Source organism: Eulemur rufifrons, chromosome 7 (assembly GCF_041146395.1).
Source record: "Eulemur rufifrons isolate Redbay chromosome 7, OSU_ERuf_1, whole genome shotgun sequence".
NCBI lineage: Eukaryota > Metazoa > Chordata > Mammalia > Primates > Lemuridae > Eulemur > Eulemur rufifrons.
In genome coordinates, this window is record NC_090989.1 from 207,582,499 (window position 1) to 207,602,205 (window position 19,707).

At 40.0% G+C, this 19,707-nt stretch overlaps 1 protein-coding gene across 1 annotated transcript; it reads right to left on the reverse strand.

Moving 5' to 3' along the window:
- Positions 1 to 866: 866 nt before the first annotated feature.
- Positions 867 to 19,324, reverse strand: ZNF367 (zinc finger protein 367). The gene is made up of 5 exons (XM_069474057.1): positions 18,574 to 19,324; positions 8,840 to 8,990; positions 5,785 to 5,904; positions 4,506 to 4,644; positions 867 to 3,409 (listed from the first exon to the last, which is right to left on the reverse strand). The coding sequence occupies exons 1-5, from the start codon at positions 18,982 to 18,984 to the stop codon at positions 3,187 to 3,189; spliced, it is 1,044 nt and encodes a 347-aa protein (XP_069330158.1). The 5' UTR covers positions 18,985 to 19,324; the 3' UTR covers positions 867 to 3,186.
- Positions 19,325 to 19,707: the final 383 nt, after the last annotated feature.

Sequence of the window (19,707 nt, forward strand, 5' to 3'; positions counted from 1 at the left end):
CAGAGTGCTAGGATTACAGGCGTGAGCCACCGCGCCTGTTTTAAGGCATTTTTTGCTCCGTTTATTATTTTTGCCGCTCATCCATGTTGTTTGTTTCTTTCAATTGGGAAACAGAAATGAACCAGAGATCAAAATCCCCAACCTCATGGAGCTTACATCCCAGTGGACCAATACATAAACTAGTAACATTTATGTCATATGTGGCCAGTGTTCTGGAGAAAAAAATAAGGCAGGAAAGGGTATTGGGGAGTGTGGGAGTGGGAGAGAGTTTGCAGTTTTAGATGGAGTTGTCAGTGAAGCTTCACTGAAGAGGTGATGGGGGGGGATGTGGAGGAGATGGGGGATGTGACACAGGAAAGTGACTCCCAATGCTGGGAGCCACCTAAAGTCCAAGTGGGTCCTTGGCTTTGTGCAAGAAAGAATTCAGGAGCGAGCCAACAAAATAAACGGAAAGTGAGATTTATTCCGAAACTATAGAAAGTTAGAAAGATTCAACCCATCTTGAATATAAGTGAAATGAAATCCTAGTTCCTTATTACCCTAATTTAAGGCCTGGGATAGGGCTGGCAATGGTCTAATACTTATTTTATCTACAACAGTATATTTTTAGCACTGTAATAAGGAACTAGATGAGAAAGTAAAATATCTATAATCTAAGGCCATATTTTAAAGCAAGAAAAAACAATCCACACTATGATTGCAACTATGCAGAAGAGATGCCTGAGATGAGACTGCACTGAAATAATATTGATGGATGAATGTAGGGCTATAAGTGATGTCTCTTTTAGAAGTTATTATAGCACAGCTAGTATATTATATTTCTGATGGGAAACCAAATTATAAAGGCTTCAAGAATGACCATGTACTTTAAATTAAAATAAATTTTTATTCAAAGCATCTTTAAAAATTACAGCATGTTTATTCTTATGCTGTTAACTTTGCCAAACTACAACTTAGCCATATGAAGCATAAAACACTTCAAAAATCTGAATGTAAACCACATTTTTTAAAACAAAAAGCAGTCCTAACATACCTCCAATTTTAGATACCAATGTATTTTGTCGAAGTATATAGCTTATATCAAACAAGAACATTTTAAATGTTTTTATAGTAAATAGTTATAATAATTTCTTAAACTATTCCAATTAAACAAATAAAAAATGTTTGTGAATATAACTATTAGAGTTAACAAAAGCTGACTGGAGAAACAAACAAAAACAAACCCTTACTCTTTAGGGCCTTAAATTTTATCATCTGTAAACTGGCAAATATTTGTATTTTTAAAATTCTTACTATCCTTCCTTCTTTAGTTAAGTTTATCAAATTTTAAATTTCCCAAGACTGATGAGTGTTGCCTTTTAGATCATTTAAATCTTATTTGAGAGAAAAAATTCTAGAAGAAATGTTGAAACCTAAACCAAGAAAATTCAGATGCTATAGTCTGTCTTAACAGGCTTATAAGTGCTCCAAGTTAAAATTCTATATACCAGATTACAAACAAAATTCTTAGGCCATTACAAATATAAATTCTCTTATTAAAAAAACCCCTAAAGGTTTGTGATTTATTATACAGAGGAATTACATTTTTAAAGTATGTCCTCATCATACACATTATTTGTAACTATCATATCTTCTTTCATATTTTTGCTCCTCTTCAAGACATTTACATATCTCCCGTTCCCCATGGCTACATATTTTATACTACCTATGTACTGCACACATTAGGATTTTTGGATAAAGAAGCCTACATTCTAGATAATGTTTAAACTATATCTGTACGATTCCACTTCAACTCAAAAATATGAAGAGTCCATATTTCCCTCTAGTAGTCCAAGTTTTACTCCAATTAAGCAATCAGTAAATTACCATGCTATGCATGTCATTTAGTTCTGCTTAAAACAGAAGCCAAAATGATGGAAGTTTTTGCCTACATAAAGGAGGTGGTCTGCTCAGCTCTTGATTTTTCTGTTCCTGCTTCAGTACGTAAAGTGGTGTTTAATAACTTCATCTATTTGGGAAAATGGCTTAAAACCACCACACAAGTTAACACACTTGCAGTTAAAACTATTTCAGAAGCCTACTTATTTGAGTAGCTAATATTTTCTGCAGTGTTTAACTGATAGCTAAATTTAGTGAACACAAAATAGCTTGGCATGTTATTCGAAGTAAAGCAAGAAGGTGGCTTTATGCACTGAAAATATAAATATGGAGGCTTCCATTTGCTAATAATTCTAAATAAGCAGTACAATTTAGTGTTTGCTAACAAAAGATCTAAAACATTTCACTACAAAACAACCCTGTAGATGTCCCTTTTATTAATAAAAATCCAAGTGCCAAATCTCATTACAGGGCCCATAATATATTAAAAAAAAATCACCAATTACCATGTTACCTAGACTTTGCAAGATTAATCACTCAATTTCGCAAATGAGAAACATGAAATGTGCAAAAGTTCCCAAGTTTACATGCTAGGGATGACAAGTGCTTTTCAAACTTAAACATTATAGTAAGTTTTAAGCCCCAGAAAGATAGAATAAGACTGATTTTACTCCAATTTTGAAAATTCTGTACTATTGTGCATCTTACCAAGATCCTGAAATATCTTTTTTCTTCCAAATCCATAACTTAGAACATCTTCCAAAATAGTCAGCTTCCCATTTCTCTAGTCTTAGTGGGCACACTATTTTGCAATTTAAAAATATCTACCTTACACATGTATCTTATACTTTCTTGCTTGCTTCAGTGTTTACAGTATTGTCAAACATACTAATATACATTGTTAAAAATGATCTTATAAATAATCTATTTCAACCTTCTTTGGCTATTTGTACCATTCTGTTTTTCATACAAATGTCTTATTCAGAAAGTGCTTCCTGTGAGAACTACTTCCAATGAATGCATTAAACTTGCAAAATCTAGCTTCCCACAATATGTAGTTTTCTACCCTGTACTCTGCAGTCCATATTTACAAATAGTTAAAACTTTACATCAAACATTAAATCCATTCCTATATAAAAAAAGTGCATTTCTTTCTCACCCCATATTCTGGGGCAATAACATTCTTCATTAGTTTCTACAGAATAGCAGCCTATGATAAGCAAATAAGGTGCTTAGCTTATGCCCAAGGATCTACTTTTTAAGTATGCTGGGCAGTACTTTTGTACAGTGGAAGAGTCAGTGTCCAGGCTACTGTCGGAGCGGCGCCCCCGTCAGGTTGGCGAGCTCTATGAGAGCGAGGGCTCCGTGCAGGCGTTCCCGCTGCTCCTGCAGCCGGCGCTGGGCCCCGCTCTTCTCGTCATCCTCTTCGTCAGACTGAAGGTATTCCAGGGGGTCTTGCTGCTCCTGGTCGGCCTTCTGTACAAGCTTGCCTTTCAAGGTGGGGGTACGCTGCTCTCTCATTTCCCAATACCTAAGAAATGCGTACACATTAGTTATATAGTAGACATGAAATTCCCAAACGTTTACTTTCCTTTTAAAAAGTTCTGTACCACAATATTACTTTTATGTGTTTCAGTTTATAAAGTTATAAAGTGATGTCTATATATATATATATATATATATTTTTTTTTTTTTTCCCTTGCTTACATAGGAAAAAACCCAAGTTCAAAGAAGTTAAGAGACTTGCTCAGGTTTCTATAATCAAAACCTGGCAGTTCCAGATCTCATACTCTACTCAACTTTTGAATAATGTGTTTCTGCCATTAAACTATCACTGCCTTAAAGATCATATAGACTACAGTAAAATATGGAAATAGAAGGAAAAAGTCATTAGAAACCTCTTTATCCTATCCACAGAGAGATGGTAACTTTTTATTTTCTTGAGACAGAGTCTCACTCTGATGCTCAGCCTAGAGTGCCATGGTGTCAGCCTAGCTCACAGCAACCTCAAACTCCTGGGCTCAAATGATCCTTCTGCCTCAGCCTCCTGAGTAGCTGGGACTACAGGCCCATACCACCACGCCCAGCTAATTTTTCTATTTTTAGTAGAGACAGGGTCTCACTCTTGCTCAGGCTGGTCTCAAACCCCTGACCTCAAGCAATCCTCCTGCCTCAGCCTCCCAGAGTGCTAGGATTACAGGTGTGAGCCACCGCACCTGGCCAGAGATGGTAACTTCTGATAGAGTTAACTATGTAAAACATTAAACTCACAAAATATGTCAAAGTCACTAACATCTGTAACACAGTTTACTCAAAAACTTAAGAATACCACTCTTACTCTAGTATGCAGCCAACTGATAATTCACAAGAAAAAAATGCAAATGTTTAATTCTTTTTAAAATACACAGTCCAAGCACTCGGGCTAATTATCGTATTGAAGTTTTCTATTACACACAGATGCTAATACCACTCATAACAATTCTGTAGGAAATAAGGGGCCACTTCGAATTATTTTATAAAATGTGTATAAATGCAACCTACTTAAGATGAGAGGACTGCGAAAGTCCCTAACACAAACCCAAGCCCTCGACAGGTATCCTCACAGTGGACTAAACAGAGTGCCTTACTTTGCCAACCACTCGGCGGCAGCCTTGTTGTCCGCAGCCTGATGCTTGCTGAGTGTGTCCGTAGGCTCCTCCCTCTTCAGCCTGGCATAAGGGTGCTTGGGACAGTGGCGGTTTGCATGGGTAAATCTGCTCAGGCAGCCTTCAAAACATGAAGGGAAACACTTGTCAGAATCTGGACACCCAGCAAAGAGCATATGGAAAACGTTCAGTTTCACTGGCACCCAAGAAAAGTAAACTAAGATGGTGAGATTTAGCCTTCTGTAACTTGGAGGAGAAACAACCAAATGAGCCTAAGCACAGTTTTATCAATACTAGTGAGGGGAACAAGAAGACGGTTCTGTCATAACTTGGTCACGGCCATGTGAGTGTGTCCAGCCCCACGGGGAAGTGATTTATTAGCATAAGTCATAAAATTGTTCAAAACCTCTGACCTGGGAATTCCATTCTGGAATCTATCGTAAGGAAACATCAGAAAAGATGAATAGAGCTATACATGCAAAATGTTCCCCTCAGCTTTGTTGGTAACAAGAAAATTTTAAAAACAAATTAAATATTCAATATCCAACATTGAAGTAACCATTGTGTATATGCTTAAGCAAATGCACTAAATGAAGAAGAAGTCTATAAATACTTGCAACATTTGCAATAATCAAGAAAACTACCAAGCAATGGCACAGAATTATGTTGAATTTCTTTGTTTTCTTTTTTGTTTAGAGACAGGGTCTTGCTGTGTTGCCCAGGCTGGAGTGCACTGGCCCCATCACAGCGCACTGTAACCTCGAATTCCTGGGCTCAAGAAATCTTCCACCTCAGCCTCTTGAGTAGCTAAGGACTACATCCCACCACACCCAGCTTGTGAATTTCAAATATACTATTAAGTATGTGAAAATGTGCATAACAAAAACATCTTTAGCAATTGTGATAAGAGAGGAAGAAAATCATTTAAGACAATATGCTTATTTCAATTTAATAGTTTAAAACCTATATAAAAGCTTACTATAAAAGCTGTATTTACTTTTATAAAGATTTTTCTACTGCCTACAACTGGATATAATGTTTTTAATTACCCTCAAAAGTTTTCATCTAAAAAGCATACTGTATTTAAAAATAAATTATTTCTAAGAAATTCAGCATGGATCACAATTAACAAGGAAGAAAGCTTATGATGTTTTATAAAATTTATAACAAAAGTCTGTCCCCCCAAAAAATTCAAGTGAAAGATATTTTAACTATTAACTCACAATTAGTTATCCCATAAATTTAACTTCTAACACCGTACCATTTTCTGAACAAACAAATGGTTTCTCTCCGGTGTGAAGACGCTGATGTGTTTTGAGCTGCCCACTTTGAACAAAGGCTTTTCCACAGTCTGGATAGTCACACAGATAGGGTCTCTCACCTAAGTAGATAGATGTTATATATTATGTCTGAGACAACAAGGCAAGAAGAGGAAGGGGGTAGGGAGAGAAACAATCCCTATATAGGTCACGACTCCAGACAACAATAAGACACGTCACGGGCCCTTCAGAGCAGCAAGTGGAAATGCTAACGGCAGCACTCAGATGAAGTCCAGCAGCTACCCACTGGGGAGCACAATATTTTCTTAGGCCTTGAGCCTTTAGGTACTCAGGCTCCAGTCCTTGAAGTTCTCGTCTTCAGCTTATCCCATACTTTTTATCCCCCATACTCCAAATCACTAGCTCTTGCTGCTTCTTCACAGTGTCTCCCACTCCTGCTTTCCCACCGCAGCTTCTCCTGGTCAGACTGGCAGCCCCTCCCACTAGAATGAAGCCTCCAGCAGCCTCCTAGCTGGCCTCTCGTCTCCCCTCCTACACAGCACTTCCTGAGAACCTGATGGAGAACTCTGCTTTTATCTAGCCTACCCCCGAAAAACAAAACAAACAAACAAAAAACTAGCCCCTAAATCACCCCAAACACTATTACACTCCTTAGACAATAAAAGTTATCTGCTGACTTTTAAATGGTCCGTTAATATCTGCACTATATGAAAATCTCACCAACCTTTTATCAGCTACTGGGTTGGAGGGTCGGGTTTATCCTTACTTCCCCAAGAGTCATTCCAGCCAAGAGGCAGTTTCTCATCTTGTTCTAATCCTTGACAATCCTATCTTCTCTGCCCATTCATATCTTCCCAATCCTGTAGGCTCTCAGTGAAACTCTTCCTATCTCCGAATAATTGAACTTTGTATACCTTCATTAACTTAGCCTCCGTGTTGTCTATGCATCATGATAGTCTCCTTCTATAAAGACTCATAATGTCTTATATTTCATTTAAATTCCTTTTGACAATACAGTGCTAGGCTCAAAGTGCTCAAAAAGGTTGTTCAATCATAATTAAACTTATTATTTCTTTTTCTTTTTTTTTTTTGAGACAGAGTCTCGCTCTGTTGCCCGGGCTAGAGTGAGTGAGCGCCCTGGCATCAGCCTAGCTCACAGCAACCTCAAACTCCTGGGCTCAAGCAATCCTACTGCCTCAGCCTCCCAAGTCGCTGGGACTACAGGCATGTGCCACCATGCCCGGCTAATTTTTTCTATATGTATATTTTTAGTTGGCCAGATAATTTCTTTCTATTTTTAGTAGAGACAGGGTCTCGCTCTTGCTCAGGCTGGTCTTGAACTCCTGACCTCGAGCGATCCACCCGCCTCGGCCTCCCAGAGTGCTAGGATTACAGGCGTGAGCCACCATGCCCGGCCTAAACTTATTATTTCTTGAAAAATATTCTTTAATCAACAATTATACACTGGTTTTTCCAATATGACTCAAAGAACAATAATGGTTTTGATAGTTGAACACAAGAATATGCGGGATTATTTAAAATTAGTAAGAGAAAAGCTTTTTAAAAGGTATATACTATTAGAGTTTAACCACCCCTTAGGGATCTTGGGTTCAGCTCCCTGTATACAGCGTCATGGGCTGAGGTGTGGGGTATCCGGTGACACACAGTGGGTCAGTCGAGATCAGGACAGGGATTCAGGGCTCTCTTCATCATGCCACATGGTCTTGATTCTTGCCTACACTGGCAACAAGCACTCTATGGCCTGTGAACCAGTTATTGGGGGGAGGGGGTATTTCAGAATATTTAGATTGAAAAAAATATAAAAATTCTCAAAATTAGAATATTTCATTAAATAATCATTTTACTAATGGTATCTAAAGTCAAAACCTCTAGCTACCTTAGTTTATAATAATTGAAAATTAAAACATTACCCCTTTTCAGAGATTTAACTAAAAAACTATATTCTATCATAGCATTAAAATGTATCTTTTCAAAAACCAAAAGTAAGAAAAAAATGGAAAACAGGTGATCACCTCAACACGGGGAAAAAACAGGGGATTGAGGGCTAAAAGCCCAAGTTCTAAACCAGTACTGCCCATAAAAATATAATGTGAACCACTTATAGAAGCCACATTAGAAAAAGCAAAAAGAAATATCTGAAATTAATTTTAATATTTTATTAAATTCAATTTATCTAAAATATTATCATTTCAATATATAATCAATAATAAAAATTGAGACAGTATGAAACTAAGTATATTTTACACTTCCTGCCCATCTCAGTTTGGATTACCCGCATTTCAAGTGCTCAAAAGTCACACGTGCTGGTGGAATTGCAGTGGGCAGCACAGCTCTAGACTTCGGAGTCTGAGAGATTGTGAGCCAGTGGTAATTGGTTTTTTGGCACCTCAGTTTCCTCATCTGTAAATCATTAGATGCCAACTTTATAGAGAAAACAAGGGCCCCCTGTAAGTTATTTTTTTCGCTCTCTCTATGGCATATAAAATGCAAATATAATTTCTACATATACACAAAAATGTATAATAATCTTGGGATAGCTATCTATAATACATTTAATTCTGAAAGATCATGGTTCACTGTGGGTTTAATGGTTGGGTCAAACATGCTGATGACACCTGAGGACTCTAGAAACTCTACTAAAAACTTGACAGTTGCTGTTTTAGTATTTGGCCTACAAATGAATTTTAACAATTATACAGATAACTTTAAGAGCATATCAAGTAAAATTCAGGTAGATAGAGGATAGAACAAAATTTGGCAATAACATGACTATGACATATAGATTAATTACCATGATAACCTTAGAAGTCACAAAGAACCAATGTTCATAAGACCCCCACTCCCCACCAAATAGAAAATGACTATACAGTGCCTATTTTTGAAAACTTCACAACAAATAGTGGTAACATAGGAAATATAAAGTAACTGAAAAAATTAATTTATAGGCCCCCAAACATCAAAGCAGCTGTCAGTTAAGTATCACTTCTGGCAATCTCTAAAATTTGCTCAACTTACCTGTATGAGTCCTCTTGTGAGCCTGGAGTGATTTCTCCCGTGGAAACACTCTATTACAGATGTTACAACGGATTCTGCTGGACGAATGCTCCCCTTCATTTATTAAATCTCGGACAGTATCTGCTCTGGGCCTACCACGTCGGATTCCATCCTGTTAACAATTTTTATAAACATTAATATAATTTACTGGACTCTACTCATTAAAGTAACATATCATAAAAGATAATTTGTGAAAATCTTTCTTTAGTGACATCAGCACAAATGGCAACACAGGTAGCTCCAACAGCCCACCCTGCCACAGATGACTGAAAAATTTCACAAAAACTGTCAGAATCAGCTTTGTCATAATGCCAGAAAATATAGATTTACAGCAACTCAGCAAACACTGAATCAAGAAAAAGAGAACTTAAAACAGTAGGAAAGCTTTACAGCATTCTTACTTGCCCTTTCTTTTTCCCTTTCCCAGAGATGTCTTGAAGACAGCAGCCTGCATTCTCAGTATGCGAACCTAGTCCCTAGTCCCTGCTTCCAGAGAGAGAAGAGTAGACCTTAATCTGAAATTATTACATTTGTCTGTTTAGAACCTGGGGGTTACCGAAGGGCTGAAGCAAAGCAAGCCATTTGTCTTTGTTTTGCATAACTTGGAACTCTCTCAGGGCAGCAGAGGGCACTGCTGAAACACCTTGTAAGGCAAATAACAACCTGCTACTACCTGGGGCAAAAGAGTTCAGTTAAGGCAAATAGACACTCCAAAAGCCTGAGATGAAAGCTGGGAGGAAGTTTCCTTGGGAAGTTAGGGCACCAAAAAGTACCCTAACTTACTAAACATAGGAATTTAGAAAGGGCAGGAAGCATGTTCAGAAAAGATCTGAAAAGACCTTCTGGATGATCTTTAAGCTCAGCACAAGTAGGAAATGAAGGCTAAGGCAGAGTTGCAAAACAGCATGGCTAAGCATTGAAAGTGTGCCCCAACACAGAGCCATTCTGCAATTCTGGGAGAGGGTTTTTCCCCCTTTCTTTCCTTTTTTTTTTTTTTTTTTTTTTTTTTTTGTGTGTGTGGGGTCGGGGGGGGAAGGCAGGGGAGCTCCAGGCATTCAAAAACAACCTCTCTCAAAACACTAGCTGAACACAAGCTAAAGAAACAGACTTTAGAGAACAAACACAACAAAGAATACAGTTTAGAAAAGTCACTAAACAACTACAACCCAGCAAACAATAAAAAACAAACTCTGAGGAGCAAGAAGAATCTAATTTCCAGAGTTATCATGTTATTATAGTTAAAGCATTCAGTTTTCAACAAAATATTACAAAGCATGCAAAGAAATAAAAAAAAAAGTATAGTACATATATAGGAGAAATTAAGAGAAAGAGACCAAAAAGAATAGACAGTGGACTTAGCAGACAAAGACTTTTACTATCTTAAATATGCTCAATGAGCTAATTGAAACCATGCACAAAGAATACAAATAAACCAAAAGAACAATGTCTCAACAAACAGAATACCAATAAAGAGACAAAAATTATAAAAAGGCACAAAATAGATATTCTGGGGCTGATAAGTACAATAACTGAAATGAAAAAAAATTCTCTAAAAGGTTTCAAAGGCAGCTATGAACTAGAAGAATGGGCAAACTTGATGAGAGGTCAGTTGAAATCACCCAGTCTGAAGAACAGAAACGAAAAAAAATGAAGAGAAATGAACAGAGCCTAAGACACCTGTGAAACAACATAAAGCATACCACCAAACTCATAACTGGAGTCCCAGAGGCAAGAGAGAAAAGGGAGAAAGAATATTTGAAGAAATAATGGCTGAAAATTTCCCAAATTTGATAAGACACAAATCTTTAAGAATAAATACAAAGAGAGATCCACACCAACACACATTGTAATCAAACTGTCAAAAGACAAAAGAATTTTAAAAGCTACAAGAAAGAAGTGCCTCATGATGTATAAGGGGTCCTCAATAAGATTAACACCTGATTTCTCAGGAGGAATTATGGAAAGCAGTGGGATGACATGTTTAAGGTGCTGAAAAAAGAAATATAGGCCGGGTGTGGTAGTGCACACCTGTAGCCCCAACTACTTGGGAGGCTGAGCTGGGGTGATCACTTAAGCCCAGGAGTTCAAGACAGCAGTGAGCTATATAGTGCCACTGCACTCCAGCCTAGGCAACAGAGTGAGACCTGGTTTCTAAAAATAATAATAACAAAAAAGAAAAAATATTTATAATTATTATATATCCAGCAAAACTATCTTTCAAAAATGAAGAAATTAAGACATCCCCAGATAAACAAAAGTCCATTGCTGGTAGATCTGCCCTGCAAAAAATGGTAAAATGAGTTCTTATAAAAATGAAAGGATACTAGACAATAATTCAAAGCCATATGAAGAAATAAAGAACACTGGTAAAGGTAATTACATAGGTAAATAAAACACTAGATATTTTGGGTTTTAAATCCTCTTCTTTCCTACATAAAAGACAAATGTCAAATGCATAAAACAATAGTTATAAATCCATGTTGATGGGACATGATATATAAAGATGTAATTTATGACAACAACATAAAGGGGACAGAGGTGTATAGGAGTAGAGTTTTTGTATATGATTAAAACTAAGGTAGTATAGTTCAAAGTAGATTATTATGAATTTAAAAGGTTTATTGAAATTTTCAGGGTAACTACTAAGAAATTTTTTTAAAAACGAAACAAGAAAGGAATGAAAATGACACACACTAAAAAAATCTCTTAAACATATAAAAAGGCAATGGAAAAATTGAGAAACAAAACAAATATAAGGCACAGAAAATAATAAAATGGCAGAAGTCCTTCCTTAACAGTAATTTAAATGTAAATAACTTAAACTCTCCAATTAAATGGCAGAAATTAATGGAATGGACTTTAAAACAAACAAAAAAACCCTGGTCCAACTACATGCTATCTATGAGACACTCCCTTTAAGTTCAAAAATAGGTTAAAAGTGAAAGGATAGAAAAAGATAAAACAATTATAAAAGCATACACACATAACAGAGCCCCAAAATACATGAGCAAAAATTGGCAGAATCAAAGGGAGAAATAGTTCAAAAATAGCTGGAGACTTCATACCCCACATTCAATAATGGATAGGACACCTAGTCAGAAGATTCACAAAGATATTCTCCAGCACAGACCATACATTAGGCCACAAAACAAGTCTCATTATCTTCTTTCACCACATGGAATGAAACTCTAAGTCAACAATAGAAGGAAAACAAGAACAAATATGTAGAAATTAAACACACTCTTAAATAGCCAATGAGTCAAAGAAGAAATCACAAGAGAAAGAGAAAATACTTTGACATAAATGAAAACAAAAATGTGACATACCAAAACTTATGGGATATAGTTCTGAGATTGGAAGACCTAACATTGATAAGATAGCCATACTACCCAAAGGGATCTTACAGATTCAATGCAATCTCTATTAAATATCAGTGGCCTGTTTTGCAGAAATGATGGAATTGCAAGAGGCTCCAAATAGCCAAAAAAATCTTGAAAAAGAACAAAGCAGGAGGACTCATCCTTCCCAATTTAAAAACTTAGCACTGGCCAGGCACGGTGGCTCATGCCTGTACTCCTAGCACTCTGGGAGGCCGAAGTGGGAGGATTGCTTGAGATCAGGAGTTTGAGACCAGCCTAAGTGTATAAGTGAGACCCTGTCTCTACTAAAAATAGAAAAAATTAGGCGGGCATAGTGGTGTGCACCCGTAGTCTCAGCTACTTGGGAGGCTGAGGTAGGAGGATCACTTGAGCCCAGGAGTTTGGAGTTTGAGGTTACAGTGAGCTATTAGGGTGCCACTGCAATCTAGCCCTAGCAACAGAGTGATACACTGTCTAAAAAAAAAAAAAAAAAAAAAAAAAGATTGTGGGAAGGCTATGTATCCAAAAGAAATGAAAACATGATCTCAAAGAGATAGTTGCACACCCATGTTCATTGCGGCATTATTCACAATAGCCAAGAAGTAGTTGCAACCCAAATGTCCATTGACTGATAAACAAAGAAAATGTGGTAAATACATACAATGGAGTATTACACAGCCTTAAAAAATGGAAATTCTGTTATATGCCATAACATGGATGAACCTTAAGGACATTATGCTAAGTGAAATAAGCCAGTCACAGAAAGATAAATACTGCATAATTCCACATATATGAAGTATCTGAAGTAGTCAAACTCTTAGAAATGGAAAGTAGAATGGTGGCTGCCAGAGACTAGAGAGAAGGGGAAAAGGTGAGTTAAATGGGTATAGAGGTTTCAGTTTTGCAAGATGAATAAGTTCTAAAGACCCGTTCCAGAATAGTATACAGAGTTAACACTACTGTACACTTAGAAATGGTTAGGATGGTAAACATTATGTTTACCACAATTTAAAAAAAAGTATGAGGAGGCACTGTAGCAGATTATATTATTGTAGAACCATTCGTTGCCCCCTCACTGTGGGTCCAGAATCCAACCTGGCCATTTGTCTTACTTTGGCCAATAAAATGTGAGTGGAAATAGCATGTGTGACTTCTGAGCAAAAGCTTTAAAAACCTCACATGGTTCTACCATCTCTTTTCTCTCTGCCTTGAGACTCATCTGTCCCAGAAAGGAGATATTCCTTCTGGACCCTAGAATGAATAGGATGTGGAGCACACCTGCAGTCAACCCTCACAGGACATATAACATGAGCCATGCTGAGGTTGAGGTTGAGATTTCGAAGCTGCATTCTGCAGCATGCTTTAGACTAAGCTGATTCAGGCATGTTATTAATAAATATTTGTTGATGAAACAAAGAGTTCATCAATTCTTTGATACCAAGACTGCAGCAGAGGTACATAATTGATGTCTTCTCTCAACCTTACTTAATTCTTCAAGAAGTTTCTATTTATAATGATGCTAGGAATTGGAAAGGTCCTAACTGGACCTTGACTTACTTATTGTTTAAGTACAAATTAGCAAATTTGTTAAGTACAAAATTATCATCTTGTGGCAATTATTGGTGATCACCAAATTCTTTCCCCTTCTTTACTCCTTGGCTGTGATCGTCACTAGCCACATTTAGCTCAAGTCTCGCTTGCTGAAATTAATTGTTAACCCAAAGTCAACAGAGAGATCTAAACAGGAGTAAAAGTAGAATCTATTGCCATGATTTATTGAGCCACAATAATTACATGGTTTGTTACTAGTTGTCATATCCTGAATAATTATTTAAGTCTTCTTTAAAATGCAAAATCAAAATAAAAGAATACTGCATCTGTGGTCAATAAAAATAGCAGGCGATTCTGTTACGAAAGAAATAGGACATGAAATCAGGTTAATTAACAACTTTAGTAATACAAGTCCTCTGCCATGAAAGAATTCTTTCCCTAATATTTTTAAATATGTAAAAATGCATTTTTTACTCTATTACAATTTGAAATAACTCATTAGTTAACTAGTATCAAAATTTTAATATTAACCACTACTATTAATAAGCATGTCTAATAGTGGGGGAGACATAAAAAGTTAACCATATAGCTTGCCTCTCAGCAACTCTAAGAAAGACTTTGTTTCCACCACAAGCAATACATTTTTATGCTCCAAATGAGAGATGGAGGGCTGAAAGACACAATATAATACAACATGGGGGTCATATGTAAGAAGAGTTCACTAAGTGCTTCTTTTAGCTGAGAAAATAGGACAAGGCAAATAATCATCTAATGCCCTAAATAAGTGAATACAGAGCATCTTTTAACAATACATATTAAAATAAGCAATGTTACTTAAAGAGGACCATCATTTTCATTTTGGCCTTAACAATAATAAGAAAACTATGTTTCTAGATACCCTTTAACAATTACAGAATGTTAACTTATTAGCAACCAAGTGCACCTTAGGAGACAATCTTGTCAAGACTGCCAATTCAGAAGAAAAAGCAATGCTGGCATGAAGTTTAAAGAGGCAATATTGTTAAACTGCCAAAAACTTTTGCATACTTTAGTAAACGTTATTTTTAAAACAGAATCTCCATACCCCCAAAAGGTAGATTAGTGATTTTGAAAGTGGGCAGTCAAGTGATGACTAAAAAAATCCCCTAAAAGTCCTTGACACATTTTTATACAAGTAAAATTCAAATAAAGGTCATAAACACAACCTAGAAGGAAAATAAAAATAGGTCTCAGAGGAAGGTGTATGTACCTTGATGAGAAAATATAAACGATTCTATGTCCCTTTTTGCTTTGAGATTTAGACCCAAACTTTCGACTTGAATATCTGCTTCCTAAGTCTACCTCCCACCTTGACCTAGCTTCTTAACTTCCCAAGTCTTTATTACAATTTAGCTATTGAATTGTCTGCACTTTTTTTTTTTTTTTTTTTTTGTGAGACAGAGTCTCTCTCTGTTGCCCTGGTAGAGTGCAGTGGCGTCATTGTAGCTCACTGCAATCTCAAACTCCTGGGCTGAAGCGATCCTGCCCCCTCGCCTCCCAGAGTGCTTGGATGAGCCTGAATTGTGTGCACTCTCATAAAGCATCTCAATTAAGATATAGATAGGCTATAAATAGTATATATTTCATACGCCTACTTAATCAGCTTAATATTTTAAAAATAAAATAAGCTCTTAAAGTCAATTTACACGTGATACACAAACATGGTGTAGGGCAGCGGTCCCCAGCCTTTTTTCCACGGACAGGGGCGGGGGCCGGGACGAGGGAGATGGGGGAGCCACTGCGGCTGAAAATACACATAAAGCTTCGCTTGCCCACCCCCCCCCCCACCGCCCCAAATTTCATGGAAGACAATTTCTCCACGGACGGGGGTGACGGGGAGGGGGTTAGGTGGAGCTCTGCGTCCAGGTCCCTAAATGGCCGGAGACCGGCACCGGGAGTCGGGGACCACAGGTGTAGGGTTTAAGAACAAGGGCTCTGGAATGTTCCAATCAGTTCTGCCACTTAACATACGATCTTAACTAAACTTTATCTTGGGGACTCTAATTTCTCCTTTCTCATCAGGTAAACAGGATTAAATAAATAATTTAAAAATGCTCAACAGAATCTGGTAATTTGCTGCTAACATTATGAAGTGCTTACTCTGTGCGAGGCAGTAAATGGTGGGCACTATGCTAACATGATGTCAGGTTTAACATGGTGGTGATAAAAAATTACTATGCACAAGGCTATGTGTAAGACTATGGGCATCCTAGATGTTTGAAGTGCTCAGGTGATAGAAAGGGGGAGCAGGATAGGCAGCTGGCAGGTCCTGAAGGGTGAACAGTGTCTGAGAAGCCAGACCCCATGGGTCCCATAGCGGAGGAGTGAGCTCATGAATGCAGTCTAACTAGAGGGCACGAGGTGGGGAGGCTTGGAATATCCAATGGCAAAGGGAAGTTAGACCTGCTCTCTTCCCTCCCAGAATGCTACAACACAGAAGAAAATAATGTTAATGCATAATTATACACCAATAATGTTAAGCAATCTTGGGATGAGGGGCCAAAATAAGTTGGCAGACGATTGATATTCTCCCCTCAGGCAGGGGAAGCAATGTTGGGCAGGAAGAAACAAAAGAGCAAAAGAAAACTGACACAGGGTGTGCAGGACTCAGATGTTAAACCTCCCCTGGGAGCAGGGGCAACAAATAGATAGTAAGTGAACACAAATGATGTTCTCAAACCCACAGCTGTTGGTGCCTCTAAGTAGCATATGGGAGGCAGGGAGCATGTCATTGGCACTGGCTGTATTACAAACTTGTCTCCCATCTTCCCCCAAAATGAGCAGACTTATTCAGAATAATTTACTCTAGACTACATGGAGATTAAGAACCACAAGTTCTTCAGAGAAACAAAACAAAGAAAAAGGGGCTGTTATCTCTAGGCCAGTGTATTGACCACAAATCAAACTAGGTATTCCTCAAATAAAGGTGTGATCTCTCCTCAAATAAGGGAGATCTTTCTCCCTTAAGGTGGGGAAGCTAAGTGAATGAATATTTGGAGTTGTATTTGGATTGCTTCATCAATAAAAGGACAAGTTAAAATCAGTTTATCAAATAGTTTAGGAAACAGTTACAGTAAGAAAGACTGCATGAGAAAGAAGGGAAAAAAGGAGAAATGTAAAACAGCATTTTCACTTTTACATGTTCTTCACAACTTTTGATATATTTTATTTCTCAAAAGAGATGGAAAACGTGGAAATAAATCTCAAACTCATGAATTGTGTTAGCAACTTTTATAAAAGGTTCGTATGAAGATAATTCTGTTTTATGCCAAAAAGAACATACCTATAGATTTCATTTGTCAATGACAACATTAATCTTCTTGGGCTATCCAAAATTAGATTAAGTTATAATTAAGAATAAAATCACAAATGCAAAATCTTACACAAGTATTTGTGCATGTATGCTTTATGCCTTTATATTCTCAACTGTATGATGTATTTTTTTTTAAAAAGACTAAAACTTATAAATACGTTAACAGAAAAATGTCTAGAATACCCATCCATCTTACTAGCAGCTACCCAGAGTCAGCCAACAGCGATTGTCCCCTTCACTAATACTCAGCAATACTATGAACACTTCTGTTCATTGTCTAAAACTTTTACTGAGGTGCAGTTTCAAGAGTTGAAGTGTGTCAAAAGAATATAGTTTTATAACTTGAGTTCTTTAATAACAATGCCATAAGTAACAAAGTTTATCAATTTCTTCAAAGCCTAATGTGGAATTTCAACATCCTTGCTACTTACTGCATGTAAAATTATGACCAAACTTGTTTCAATTTGTACATACACTATTTGCCAATACAGATGCACTCAGCCACTGGGCGATTTACTTGTTTTATTTTTAGCAAATTGCTTATCTTATGCAGCCACTTAACAAATGGAACCTGGATATTAACCGTGTATTAGCACCATCCGTTACACAAATATTTATTGAGCATCTTTATTGAGCACTTACAGAGTATAAGATACTAAAACTCGACCACAATTCTAGCTCTCCCACTACCTAGCTGTGCGATCTCGAGGAAGTCACTTCGTCAATCGCTCTAAGCCTCAGTTGTCTGATCTGTACAATGTAGATTTGAACAGGTGGTCACATTCTTCCCAGGTCTAAGCAGTCTGAGACTGCGAGCAATTTTAGCGTCCCATTCCACTGTGTGCTCTCAGCACCTTGCAAGTAATATGCTGGAAAAATGAAAGGCAGCGAGGGCCCAACTTCAGCTGGGGAAAACGCCCTTAAGTCTTCTCTCTTCTCGGCTGTCTCTGCAGGGCATCTTTGGCAGGGCCCGAACGATCTGCAGTGATGGAGCAGGAATTGCGCTCCCTTCCCGCACTTGGTGGAACCACTCAAATCCCCCAGTCCCCTCCCTCCCTCTCGGCCAGAGGACTCTGCAGTCTGCAGAGCCGATTGCAATAGCGGTTGACCGGGCCTCCCCTGCGGCCCTAGGCCGCGCTCCCGCCGACTGCACCTGCAGGAGGGATGCCTTGGGTCTCCCGCCCCCACCGGCCGGCCACGTGATCACCGCCCAGCCACCGCCTCCCCCCCCCAGCGGGAGCCGGTTTTTGGCGCGCGGCAGTGACGTCAGCATCCTGTCAGCCGCCGCCACCACCCCCGCCGCAGCTGGAGAGACCTCGCGTTTTAAATTCGGCCCCGCCCCGCCCGCCGCGTCCCCAGACGCTGCCGGCTGCTGAGCCGCGCCGTTAACGGGCCCTCGGCTGCCCCGCGCCCCGCCTGCCCGCGCCGCTCACCTTGAGGTGGCCGCTATCTGGGCTGCTCGCTTCCTCCTCGTCCTCACCTCCCGAGGCGGCGGCGGCAGAGGCGGCGGGCGGGGGCGCGCCCCGGACCCGGAGCCCCGAGTGCTCGGCGACGGCTGCGGGCAGGGCAGCCGAGGCGGCGCCCCCTGCGGCCCCGGGGCTGAGCGTCACGTTGTGCGCGTTCTCGCCCCAGCGCCACGGGTACACCATGAAGTCGCTGAAGCCGGGGCTGGTGGGGATGAGTGGCGGCGGCGGCTCCGGCTCCCCTCCGCCGCCGCACGTGGGCTTGATCGGGGTCGTCCTGATGACCGACACCAGCACCCGCTTCGGGGAGTCGTGGCAGAAGATGACGGGTGGTGGCTGCGAGGGGTTGTCCCCCATAGGCACCTCCACGCCCCGGATCATCGCCCGGCCCCGATCCGCACCTCCGGCGGTCCTCGGCCGCACTCCCTGAGCACCGGTCTGGTCCCTCGCTCGCTCTCCCGCGCTGCTCAGAGTCACCAGCTCAGTCCCGCTGGCTCATGGCAGGCGGACGTTTCCCGGAATCCTGCGCAGCGGCCACCAAATGAGTTGAGCCGCACGGCCGGCACCTGGCAGACAGGGCCGGACCCCAGCCCTGGTCAAGCCGCCCTCCGCTCTTTGTATTCCCCAACGCGGGAAGCAGCGGGCAGCCTGGCCCTTGCGGTGACAGGAAACCAGGACGCGCGGCACCGAGACCCCGAAAATAACAACCTGCTGCCGCGGTCCCCGCTCCGGCTTTTCCCGCGTTACATTTCGCGCCTGGGCGGAACCAATCACCGCAAGGCCCCTGCCCGCTGGCCGCAGCGGCGAGTGACAGGTTGCACGAGCCAATGGCCAGACCTGGACTTCTTTCTAGCCCAGCGGGGCGGGGCCGGGTCTGCGCGCGGGTCCTTTCTGCCACGCCATTGGCCACCGCTCTTATATTTTTTTCAGCCTCGAGGGCCAACTGGGTTCGAAACTCCAGCCGAGCGCGCGACGTCTCCACTAGCCCAGACACACCCGCCCGGGCCCCGCCCCCACCGTCCGCGGGGTTTGCGGGAGCGGGGGCTGCAGGGGGCGTGCAGGGAGGGCTGGCGGAGAGCTGGGGACCGGAAAGTCTTCGGGGAG

Coding starts and splice junctions, on each gene's coding strand:
- ZNF367 (XM_069474057.1), bottom strand. CDS start 18,984: ATGATCCGGGGCGTGGAGGTGCCTATGGGGGACAACCCCTCGCAGCCA. Junction 4,645..5,784: donor ATTTGTTTGTTCAGAAAATG/GTACGGTGTTAG, acceptor CATGTTTTGAAG/GCTGCCTGAGCAGATTTACC. Junction 3,410..4,505: donor GCCGCCGAGTGGTTGGCAAA/GTAAGGCACTCT, acceptor CGCATTTCTTAG/GTATTGGGAAATGAGAGAGC.